The sequence below is a fragment of the Pan paniscus genome, chromosome 5 (assembly GCF_029289425.2).
Source record: "Pan paniscus chromosome 5, NHGRI_mPanPan1-v2.0_pri, whole genome shotgun sequence".
In the NCBI taxonomy this organism is placed as follows: domain Eukaryota; kingdom Metazoa; phylum Chordata; class Mammalia; order Primates; family Hominidae; genus Pan; species Pan paniscus.
In genome coordinates, this window is record NC_073254.2 from 109,939,894 (window position 1) to 109,952,858 (window position 12,965).

General features: G+C 41.6%; 1 protein-coding gene across 6 annotated transcripts in view; it reads left to right on the forward strand.

Moving 5' to 3' along the window:
- The window catches only part of CASP8AP2 (caspase 8 associated protein 2), a 47,079-nt gene that overhangs the window by 27,279 nt on the left and 6,835 nt on the right, over positions 1 to 12,965 (forward strand). For all 6 annotated transcript variants that reach the window (XM_063604955.1, XM_034962524.3, XM_003822881.5 and 3 more), the window contains 3 exons: positions 99 to 214; positions 5,133 to 7,378; positions 8,953 to 12,082. In XM_063604955.1, coding sequence (XP_063461025.1) covers positions 99 to 214; positions 5,133 to 7,378; positions 8,953 to 12,082 — 5,492 coding nt within the window. The remainder of the gene's footprint in view (positions 1 to 98; positions 215 to 5,132; positions 7,379 to 8,952; positions 12,083 to 12,965) is intronic.

Genomic DNA, 12,965 nt, shown 5'->3' on the forward strand with positions numbered 1-12,965 from the left:
GCATGTAGTTAACATTCAATAATTATCAGCTAATGTATGTAGTAGTATTAGTAACCCTATAGGTATGTACTTTATTAATATAGTTTGTGGTGTTTTAGAATTTCAGCTTAATAAACGAAAACCAGTCTCTTAAGAAGAATATTTCAGCACTTATCAAAACTGCCAGAGTGGAAATAAACCGCAAGGATGAAGAAATAAGTAATCTTCACCAAAGGTATTACTGAGCGGTGTAGCTGTTATAAATTACGTGGGTATTGATATGTGGAATATTTTTAACTTTTAGAGGAAAGATGAAAATAATGTATTTTTATTTTTTATTTTTTATTTTTTTTTAGAGACAGGGTCTCATTTTGTCACCCAGGCTGGAATGCAGTGGTGTAATTATAACTCAATGCAGCCTCCACCTCCTGGGCTCAAGAGATCCTCCTTCCTCAGCCTTCCAAGTAGCTGAGATAACAGGTGCACAACACCATGTCTGCCTAATTTTTTTATTTTTTATTTTTGGTGGAGACAGGGTCTCACTATGTAGCCCACACTGGTCTTGAACTCAAGGCCTCAAGTGATCCTCCTGCCTCTGCCTCCTGAAGTGTTGGGATTATAAGGGTGAGCCACCATGCTTGGCCCATATGTGATTATTAATAGAACATTGTGGCCAGGCGCAGTGGCTCGTATCTGTAATCCCAGCACTTTGGGAGGCTGAAGGGGACAGATCACTTGAACTCAAGAGTTCGAAACCAGCCTGGCCAACAGGGTGAAACCCTGTCTCTACTAAAAATACAAAAATTTGGCTGGGCATGGTGGCTCATGCCTGTAATCCTAGCACTTTGGGAGGCCGAGGCGGGCAGATCACCTGAGGTCAGGAGTTCGAGACCAGCCTGACCAACATGGTGAAACCCCATCTCTACTAAAAAAAAAAAAAAAAAAAATACAAAATTAGCTGGACATGGTGGCGCATACCCAGCATCACAGCCACTCGGGAGGCTGAGGCAGGAAAATCTCTTGAACCCAGGAGGCAGAGGTTGCCGAGATTGTGCCATTGCACTCCAGCCTGGGCAACAAGAGTGAAACTCCATCTCAAAAAAAAAAAAAAATATTAGCCAGGCATGGTGGTGAGTGCCTGTGGTGGGTGCCTGTAATTCCACCTACTTGGGAGGCTGAGGCAGGAGAATTGCTTGAACCTGGGATGACGCAGAGGTTGCAGTGAGCTGAGATCATACCACTGCATTCCATCCTTGGTGGCAGCAAGACTCCATCTCAAAAAAAAAAAAAAAGGAAGCAAATAAAAATAGAACATTGCCACATATTTATCTGAATATATTTAGTTTCCTAAAACACTGAGTTCTTGCTCTAATACTGTTTGCCTTGATGAGATGATGGTATATATGTCATGGGTTCTTCTAGGTCCCCACTAAATTACTAAAATATCAAGAGGGCATCTGTGCTCATATACCCTATTAATAAACAGCCCTTATACTATCTCTCAATTGTATATTCTTTTCTTTCTCAAGGGGATTTTCTCCATTAATTTCTCTCTTTTATTGGTTGGAGGCAATATTTTGCTCCAGAGAAGTTCATATTTTCATAGCCTAACCTCTGAAAAAGTTGTCTAAACTTGTAAACTTGTTTTCATTTTCTTTCTTTCTGCTAACTCACTTTTTATTTTTTTTAAGATGGAGTTTCACTCTGTCGCCAGGCTGGAGTGCAGTGGCGCGATCTTGGCTCACTGCAACCTCCCCCTCCTGGGTTTAAGCAATTCTCCTGCCTCAGCCTCCTGAGTAGCTGGGACTACAGGCACGCGCCACCATGCCCAGCTAATTTTTGTATTTTTAGTAGAGATGGGGTTTCACCATGTTGGCCAGGGTGGTCTTGATCTCTCAACCTCATGATCCGCCTGCCTCAAGCCTCCCAAAGTGCTGGGATTACGGGCGTGAGCCACTGTGCCCGGCCTTTTTTTTTTTTTTTTTTTGACAGAGCCTCACTCTGTCGCCCAGGCTGGAGTGCAATGGTGCAATCTCGCCTCACCGCAACCTTCGCCTCCCAGGTTCAAGCGATTCTGCCTCCTGAGTAGCTGGGATTACAGGCGCTCGCCACCACACCCGGCTAGTTAAAAAAAATTTTTTTTATTTTTTGAGATGGAGTCTCACTCTGTTGCCCAGGCTGGAGTGCAGTGGCGTGATCTTGGCTCACTCCAACCTCCGCCTCCTAGGTTCAAGCGTTCTCCTGCCTCAGCCTCCCGAGTAGCTGGGATTACAGGCACCTGCCACCACGCTGGCTAATTTTTGTATTTTTAGTAGAGACGGGGTTTCACCATGTTGGTCAGGCTGGTCTCGAACTGCTGACCTCAGGTGACCCACCTGCCTCGGCCTCCCAATGTGCTGGGATCACAGGCATGAGCCACCGCACTCAGCCTACACCCAGCTAATATTTTTGTATTTTTAGTAGACACGGGGTTTCACCATGTTGGTCAGGCTGGTCTTGAACTCCTGACCTCAGGTGATCCACCCACCTTGGCCTCCCAAAGTGCTGGGATTTCAGGCGTGAGCCACTGTGCCCAGACTTTTTTTTTTTGGCAGAGTCTTGCTCTGTTGCCCAGGCTGGAGTGCAGTGGTGTGATCTCAGCTCATTGCAACCTTTGCCTGCTGGGTTCAAGCGATCCCCCCACCTCAGTCTCCCGAGTAGCTGGGATTACAGGCATGTACCACCTGTAAAAAAAAATTAAAAAAAAAAAAAAAGATTTTTTTGTAGTTTTAGTAGACGGGGTTTCACCATTTCGGCCAGGCTGGTCTCAAACTCCTGATCTCAAGTGATCTGCCCGCCTGGCCCTCCAAAGTACTGGGATTACAGGTATGAGCCACTGCACCCAGCTTCAAGGGTGTTCCTTTTATGGTTAGTGCTTTTCGTGTTTACATTTCCCCAATGATCTCAAAGGTATCTACCAACAGTTGGTCGGTTGAGTCAGTATCTATATTAGTTTCCTAGGCTTAGTGTAATAAAACTACCAGAAATGGGTGGCCTAAACAACCAAAATTTGTCTCACAGTCCTGGAGGCTAGAAGTCCAAAATGAAAGTGTCAGCAAAGTTAGTTTCTTTTGAGAGCTCTGAAGGAAGGATCTGATTCAGGCCTCTGTACTCTTAGATGGTTGTCTACTTCCTATGTCTCTTTATATCCTCTTTCTAAATGTATCTCTGTGTCCAAATTTCCCCCTTTTTATAAGAACACCAGTAATATTGCATGCCCACCTTGAGGATATCACTTTAACTTGATTATTTCTGTAAAGACCCTTTAAATAAGGTCATATTCTGAAGAACAATGGGTTAGAACTTCAAATTATGAATTTGGTCAGGAGAGGGGACACAATCCCTAACAGGGTTCATATGAGGCTTACATATTGTTTTAGGTTGTGTGTTTTTCTAATCCTCTCTTATAACAATCTGCCTATATTTCTGAGTTTTTTAAGTTTTGGGTTTTTCTACACATTTGCTACTGATTAGAAAAAGATATATGAAATTTCAGAGAAATTATGGAACTTCTGGAAGATGAAGTTATTACCAGAAGCCAAAATAGGCCAGGCACAGTGGCTCACGCCTGTAACCCCAGTACTTTGGGAGGCAAAGGCAGGAGAATTGCTTGAGTCCAGGAGTTTGAGACCAGCCTGTGCAGCATAGTGAGATCCCATCTCTACAAAAAATTAAAAATTAGCTGGGCATGGTGGCTTGTACCTGTAGTCCCAGCTACTTGGAAGGTTGAAGTGAGAGGATTGCTTGAGCCTAGGACATCAAGGCTGCAGTGAGCCATGATCATTCCGCTGCACTCAGCCTGGGTGAAAGAGGGAGACCCTGTCTCAAAAAAAAAAAAAAAAAAAAAAAAAAAGAAGCTAAATTGAGCTATCTACATTTTATTGCTAGGAAACCTACCAGTTTTTTTAAACACTAATATAAAACCTTAAGACTTAGATTTTTGTTTGTTTTAAACAGTAAATATATACCATTCTCCTAGGAAAGAATTACAACTCTTTATTCCTTTTTACTTTGCGTAGTATATAACATCTTAAGATGGCCTTTGGTGCTTTGGCTTGCTGTGGGATTGTATGTGAAACAGAAAACTAGGATAGAGAATTATGTAGAGTTTTACTTTGTTCATGTCTGTTGTTTAGCAAGATTTTACTTTTCCTTGTGTTTCAGCTGAGCTAGAATGAATAAGGCAAGAAAATAATGTCACTTGTTCTAAAAGAAGTGAACTTGTGGTTAGCTGGGGAGTTATGCACTGTAGTGAAGTAAGTCTAAGAGCCATTGGCAAGTATTGGGATAGATCCTCAGGTCCTCAAAACTTATTTGAGCAAGGCACATGAAAGAGAATTTCATGTTTTAAAAACAGGCTAATTTAGTTGGAAGCTGGTAATTTCTTTTTCTTCTTTTTTTTAGGGACAGGGTCTCACTTCGTTCTGTCACCCAGGCTGGAGTGCAATAGCGCAATCATGGCTCATTGCAGCCTCAACCTTCTGGTCTTAAGTGATCCTCCCACCTCAGCCTTCCGAGTAGCTAGGACCACAGGCATGTACCACTATGCCTGGCTAATTAAAACAAAAAATTTTTTTAGAGACAGGATGTCACCATGTTGCCCAGGCTGATCATGAACTCCTGGGCTCAAATAAATGATCCTCCCGCCTTGTCCTCCTCAAGTGCTGGTATTAGAGGCATGAGCCACCACATCTGGCCAAAGCTGGTAATTTCTTTCTCAACCAGGAGGTTGAGGCTGAGACAGAGTCTTGCCCTGTCACCCAGGCTGGAATACAGTGGCGCAGTCTCGGCTCACTGCAACCTCCACCTCCCGGGTTCAAGCAATTCTCCTGCCTCAGCTCCCAAGTAGCTGGGATTACAGGTGCCTGCCACCACGCTTGGCTAATTTTTTTGTATTTTTGGTAGAGACGGGGTTTCACCATGTTGGCCAGGCTGGTCTCAAACTCCTGACCTCAAGTGATCCGCCTGCCTCGGCCTCTCAAAGTGCTGGGATTATAGGCATGAGCTACCATGCCTGGCCAAAGCTGGTAATTTCTTAATCATGAATTACTCATGTGAATGAAGTTTGGAATATTGCTAAATATAATTTAACTTTTTTTTTTATTTCATAATAGATTGTCTGAGTTTCCACATTTTCGAAATAATCATAAAACTGCAAGGACATTTGATACAGTTAAAACAAAAGATCTTAAATCTAGATCTCCACATTTGGATGATTGTTCAAAGACTGATCACAGAGCTAAAAGTGATGTTTCTAAAGATGTACATCATAGCACTTCACTGCCAAATCTGGAAAAGGAAGGAAAACCACATTCTGATAAAAGGAGTACTTCACATTTACCTACATCTGTTGAGAAACACTGCACTAATGGTGTTTGGTCACGTTCTCATTATCAGGTTGGCGAGGGTAGCTCAAGTGAGGATAGTAGAAGAGGAAGAAAAGATATTAGACATAGCCAGTTTAACAGAGGAACTGAAAGAGTACGAAAAGACTTAAGTACTGGCTGTGGTGATGGTGAACCAAGGATATTGGAGGCTAGTCAAAGGCTACAAGGACATCCTGAGAAATATGGTAAAGGTGAACCAAAGACTGAAAGCAAAAGTTCAAAGTTTAAAAGTAACTCAGATTCTGACTATAAAGGTGAACGCATTAACTCTTCTTGGGAGAAAGAGACCCCTGGAGAAAGGTCACACAGTCGAGTAGACTCTCAAAGTGACAAAAAACTAGAAAGACAAAGTGAAAGATCACAAAATATAAATAGGAAAGAAGTTAAATCACAAGACAAAGAAGAAAGAAAAGTTGATCAAAAACCTAAATCAGTAGTAAAGGACCAAGATCACTGGAGAAGATCTGAACGAGCATCACTTCCTCATTCCAAGAATGAAATAACATTTTCTCATAATTCAAGTAAATACCATCTAGAAGAGAGAAGAGGATGGGAAGATTGTAAAAGAGACAAGAGTGTAAACAGTCATAGTTTTCAAGATGGAAGATGTCCATCTTCTCTTTCAAACAGTAGAACTCACAAAAACATTGACTCTAAGGAAGTTGATGCTATGCATCAGTGGGAAAATACACCTTTAAAAGCAGAAAGACATAGAACTGAAGATAAGAGAAAAAGAGAACGAGAAAGCAAAGAAGAAAATAGGCATATTAGAAATGAAAAAAGAGTACCTACAGAACATTTGCAGAAGACTAATAAGGAAACTAAGACAACCACTACTGATTTAAAGAAACAGAATGAGCCAAAGACTGATAAGGGAGAAGTCCTTGATAATGGTGTTTCTGAAGGAGCAGATAATAAAGAGCTTGCAATGAAAGCTGAGAGTGTTCCAAATGAAACAAAAAACAAGGACCTAAAATTGAGTTTTATGAAAAAATTGAACTTAACTCTTTCTCCTGCTAAAAAGCAACCTGTTTCCCAGGATAATCAGCATAAAATAACTGATATTCCCAAGTCCAGTGGTGTATGTGATTCAGAGTCTTCAATGCAAGTTAAAACAGTGGCATATGTTCCCTCCATCAGTGAACATATCTTGGGGGAAGCATCTGTCAGTGAACATACCATGGGGGAAACCAAGTCAACGTTATTGGAACCAAAGGTTGCTCTTCTAGCAGTGACTGAACCCAGGATCGGTATCTCAGAAACCAACAAGGAAGACGAAAATAGTTTGTTAGTTAGATCTGTTGACAATACTATGCATTGTGAAGAGCCCATTTGTGGTACAGAGACTTCCTTCCCATCTCCTATGGAAATACAACAGACAGAATCCTTGTTTCCATCAACAGGAATGAAACAAACCATTAATAATGGAAGGGCAGCAGCTCCTGTGGTAATGGATGTATTACAAACAGATGTATCTCAAAACTTTGACTTGGAATTGGATACCAAAAGAAATGATAATTCAGATTATTGTGGTATTTCTGAAGGTATGGAGATGAAGGTGGCACTTTCAACAACAGTGAGTGAAACCACTGAAAGCATTTTGCAGCCTTCAATTGAGGAAGCTGATATTTTGCCAATAATGCTTTCAGAAGATAATAACCCAAAATTTGAGCCTTCTGTTATAGTTACACCACTGGTTGAGAGTAAGTCGTGTCATCTGGAGCCTTGCTTACCTAAAGAGACTCTAGATTCTTCACTTCAGCAGACTGAGTTAATGGACCACAGAATGGCAACTGGTGAAACAAACTCAGTATATCATGATGATGATAACTCGGTTTTGAGCATTGACCTTAATCACCTGAGACCTATTCCAGAAGCCATCAGTCCTCTGAATAGTCCAGTGAGACCTATAGCAAAAGTTCTTAGAAATGAAAGCCCACCTCAAGTTCCAGTGTATAATAACAGTCATAAAGGTAATAGTTTGTATTATCTTCTGTAACTTTGCATTTTATGAGAGTGTAAAATACATAAGATAAATTGGTGCTTTTTCTTTTTTGATAACATAAAAAGTAGCATATTACTCAGCCCCTGTTATCTAGAAGTGCACATGGAGGGTTTTTTTGTTTTTTGGTTTTTTTTAGATGAAGTCTCACTCTGTCCCCCAGGCTGGAGTGCAGTGTGCACAATCTTGGCTCACTGCAACCTCTGCCTCCTGAGTTCAAGCAATTCTCCTGCCTCAGCCTCCGAAGTAGCTGGGACTACAGGCGCGTGCCACCACTCCCAGCTAATTTTTGTATTTTTTTTAGTAGAGTCAGGGTTTCACCATATTGGGCAGGCTGGTCTTGAACTCCTGACCTCGTGATCCGCCCGTCTCGGCCTCCCAAAGTGTTGGGACTATAGGCGTGAGCCACTGCACCCAGCCATAGTTGTTTTTTTGTTTCTTTTTTTTTTTTTTTGAGAGAGAGAGTCACTCTGTCGCCAGGCTGGAGTGCAGTGGTGTGATCTCGGCTCACTGCAACCTCCGCCTCCCAGGCCCAAGCGATTCTCCTGCCTCAGCCTCCCAAGTAGCTTGGATTACAGGCACCTGCCACTATGCTCATTTTTGTGTTAGTAGAGATGGGGTTTCACCATGTTGGTCAGGTTGGTCTGGATCTCTTGACCTCGTGATCAGCCCTCCTCAGCCTCCCAAAGTGCTGGGATTACAGGCGTGAGCCACCACACCTGGCCCCAAGCACTTTTTAAGATCAATAAAAACCAATGATACAGGCGGGGCATGGTGGCTCACACCTGTAATCCTAGCACTTAGGGAGGCTGAGGCAGGTAGATCATGAAGTCAGGAGTTCGAGACCAGCCTGGACAATGTGGTGAAACCCTATCTCTACTAAAAAATACAAAAATTAGCTGGGTGTGGGAGCAGTCGCCTGTAGTCCCAGCTACTCAGGAGGCTGAGGCAGGAGAATTGGCTTGAACCCGGGAGGTAGAGGTTGCAGTGAGCCAAGATTGCGCCACTGCATTCCATCCTGAGTGTCATAGCAAGACTTCGTTCTCAAAAAAAAAATCAATAATACAAGTATTAGGCATTAACATTCTGCTTCAAAAAGAACTAATAAAACAGTGAATTGCCGGCTGGGCGCGGTGGCTCACGCCTGTAATCCCAGCACTTTGGGAGGCCAAGGCGGGCAGATCACGAGGTCAGGAGATCGAGACCATCCTGGCTAACACGGTGAAACCCCGTCTCTACTAAAAATACAAAAAAATTAGACGTGGTGGCGGGCACCTGTAGTCTCAGATACTCGCGAGGCTGAGACAGGAGAATGGCGTGAACCCACGAGGCGGAGCTTGCAGTGAGCCGAGATTGCACCACTGCACTCCAGTCTGGGCGACAGAGCGAGACTCCGTCTCAAAAAACAAAAAAAACAAACAGTGAATTGCCTCAGTATTTAATTTTTTGTTATATGTAATATTTAATATGGACATGTCAAATGACTAAACTTTAATATACTTTTATCTTCTATAAATGTGTTTAATATATTTTTCTCTTCTACAGATGTGTTTTTACCAAATTCAGCTCATTCTACCTCTAAGAGTCAGTCTGATCTCAATAAGGAAAATCAAAAGCCAATTTACAAATCTGACAAATGTACAGAAGCGGACACATGTAAGAATTCACCATTAGATGAATTAGAAGAAGGAGAAATTAGAAGTGATAGTGAAACATCTAAACCACAAGAAAGTTTTGAAAAAAATTCCAAACCTAGAGTGTCAGCTGATGTGCGGAAGTCAAAGACTATCCCACGACGTGGGAAAAGTACTGTGTGTTTAGATAAAGACAGTAGGAAAACACATGTAAGAATCCATCAGACCAATAACAAATGGAATAAAAGACCTGATAAATCTAGCAGATCTTCAAAAACAGAGAAGAAAGATAAAGTGATGAGCACTTCCAGCTTGGAAAAAATAGTTCCAATTATTGCTGTACCCTCTTCTGAACAAGAGATCATGCACATGTTACGAATGATAAGAAAACATGTAAGAAAAAATTATATGAAATTCAAGGCAAAATTTTCATTAATACAATTTCACAGAATTATTGAGTCAGCAATTTTGAGTTTTACATCTTTAATTAAACATCTCAACTTACACAAAATCTCTAAGTCAGTGACTACCTTACAGAAGAATCTCTGTGATATTATAGAGTCTAAACTTAAGCAAGTTAAAAAGAATGGCATAGTTGATCGTTTATTTGAACAGCAGCTACCAGATATGAAAAAAAAATTGTGGAAGTTTGTAGATGACCAACTTGATTATTTGTTTGCAAAGCTTAAGAAAATCTTAGTATGTGATTCCAAAAGCTTTGGAAGAGATAGTGATGAAGGCAAACTTGAAAAAACAAGTAAACAGAATGCACAGTATTCAAATAGTCAGAAAAGGAGTGTGGACAACTCCAACAGAGAATTGCTGAAAGAAAAATTATCAAAATCAGAAGACCCTGTTCATTATAAGTCTTTAGTGGGATGTAAAAAATCTGAGGAAAATTATCAAGACCAAAATAACTCCAGTATTAACACTGTAAAGCATGACATTAAAAAAAATTTTAACATCTGCTTTGATAATATAAAGAACTCTCAATCCGAAGAGCGCTCCTTGGAAGTACACTGTCCAAGCACCCCAAAGTCAGAAAAAAACGAAGGAAGCAGCATAGAGGATGCACAGACATCCCAGCATGCAACTTTGAAGCCAGAACGAAGTTTTGAGATTCTTACCGAACAGCAAGCATCGAGCCTTACTTTTAATTTAGTGAGTGATGCACAAATGGGTGAAATATTTAAAAGTTTGTTGCAAGGTTCTGATCTTTTAGACAGCAGTGTTAACTGTACTGAAAAAAGTGAGTGGGAGTTAAAGACTCCAGAGAAGCAGCTGCTAGAGACTCTTAAGTGCGAGTCTATACCAGCTTGTACAACAGAAGAGCTAGTTTCAGGGGTGGCTTCTCCATGTCCTAAAATGATTAGTGATGATAATTGGTCATTATTATCATCTGAAAAAGGTCCATCTCTGTCTTCAGGGCTTTCATTGCCGGTTCATCCTGATGTGTTGGATGAAAGTTGTATGTTTGAAGTGTCTACTAACCTACCTTTAAGTAAAGATAATGTGTGTAGTGTAGAAAAGAGCAAGCCCTCCGTTTCTTCCATACTTCTTGAAGATCTAGCAGTTTCTTTAACAGTACCATCGCCTCTGAAGTCAGATGGTCATCTCAGTTTTTTAAAGCCTGATGTGTCATCCAGTTCAACTCCTGAAGAAGTCATCAGTGCTCATTTTAGTGAAGATGCCTTACTTGAGGAAGAGGATGCATCTGAGCAAGATATTCATTTAGCTCTGGAGTCTGATAATTCAAGCAGTAAATCAAGTTGTTCTTCTTCCTGGACAAGCCGATCTGTTGCTCCAGGCTTTCAGTACCACTCTAATCTACCTATGCATGCCGTCATAATGGAAAAGTCCAATGATCATTTCATTGTGAAAATACGACGTGCAACACCATCTACCTCTTCTGGCCTTAAACAGAGTATGATGCCTGATGAATTATTGACATCTTTGCCCAGACATGGAAAGGAAGCTGATGAAGGACCAGAGAAAGAATATATTTCATGTCAGAACACAGTTTTTAAATCTGTGGAGGAATTGGAAAACTCCAACAAAAATGTTGATAGCAGCAAGTCAACTCATGAAGAACAGAGCTCTATGATACAAACACAGGTTCCTGATATATATGAATTTCTTAAAGATGCTTCAGATAAGATGGGTCATAGTGATGAAGTGGCTGATGAATGTTTCAAATTGCATCAAGTATGGGAAACAAAAGTGCCTGAAAGCATTGAAGAATTGCCTTCAATGGAAGAAATCTCACACTCTGTTGGGGAACATCTTCCAAACACATATGTAGATCTAACGAAAGATCCAGTCACTGAAACCAAAAACTTGGGGGAATTCATAGAAGTAACAGTTTTACATATTGATCAGTTGGGATGTTCTGGAGGCAATTTAAATCAGAGTGCTCAAATATTAGACAATTCTTTGCAGGCTGATACTGTGGGTGCTTTTATTGATTTGACACAAGATGCTTCAAGTGAGGCTAAAAGTGAAGGTAATCATCCTGCATTAGCTGTGGAAGACTTGGGATGTGGGGTGATACAGGTAGATGAAGATAATTGTAAGGAAGAAAAGGCACAAGTGGCAAACAGTCCTTTAAAATGCATTGTTGAGGAAACCTATATCGACTTGACCACAGAATCTCCCAGTTCATGTGAAGTAAAAAAAGATGAGTTAAAATCAGAGCCAGGATCAAATTGTGATAACTCGGAGTTGCCTGGGACTTTGCATAATTCTCACAAAAAGAGAAGAAACATTTCTGATCTAAATCATCCTCATAAAAAACAAAGAAAGGAAACAGACTTAACCAATAAGGAAAAGACCAAGAAACCTACCCAAGATTCTTGTGAGAATACTGAAGCTCACCAAAAGAAAGCCAGTAAGAAGAAGGCCCCTCCTGTGACTAAAGATCCCTCATCATTAAAGGCAACCCCAGGGATTAAGGATTCATCAGCAGCACTTGCCACTTCTACAAGTCTTTCTGCAAAAAATGTTATTAAAAAGAAGGGAGAAATTATCATTTTATGGACAAGGTAAGAATCTTGTAAGACATTTAAATCACCAGGAAATTTTGCACTCAGAAATCTAATCTGTCTGGCTGGGCGCAGTGGCTCATGCCTGTAATCCCAATACTTTGGGACGCTGAGGCAGGTGGATCACTTGAGCCCAGGAGTTTGGGACCAGCTTGAGCAACATGGCGAAATTCTGTCTCTACAAAAAAATACAAAAATTAGGGCCGGGCGCAGTGGCTCACGCCTGTAATCCCAGCACTTTGGGAGGCTGAAGCGGGCGGATCATGAAGTCAGGAGATTGAGACCATCCTGGCTAACATGGTGAAACCCAATCTCTACCAAAAATACAAAAACTTAGCCAAACGTGGTGGCATGCACCTGCAGTTCCAGCTAGTTGGGAGGCTGAGGCAGGAGGATGGCATGAACCCGGGGGGCAGAGCTTGCAGTGAGCCGAGATGGCGCCACTGCATTCTAACCTGGGCAACAGAGCGAGACTGTCTAAAAAAAAAAAAGAAAAAAAATACAAAAATTAGCCAGGCGTGGTGGTGCAGGCCTGTGGTCCCAGCTACTTGGGAGGCTGAGGCAGGAGGATCACTTGAGCCTGGGAGGCGAAGGTTGTACTCCAGCCTGGGTGACAGAGCAAAACTCTGTCTCAAAAAAAAAAAGAAAAAAAACCTAAAGTTACCTAGCCAGGCATGGTGGCAGGCGCCTGTAGTCCCAGCTACTCAGAAGGCTGAGGCAGGAGAATGGCCGTGAACCTGGGAGGCGGAGCTTGCAGTGAGCTGAGATCACACCACTGCCCTCCAGCCTGGGTGACAGTGCGAGACTCCCTCTGGAAAAAAAGAAAAGAAAACCTAAAGATATCTAATCTGTCATGTCTTCATAGCTTTATCATCCTAAAGTA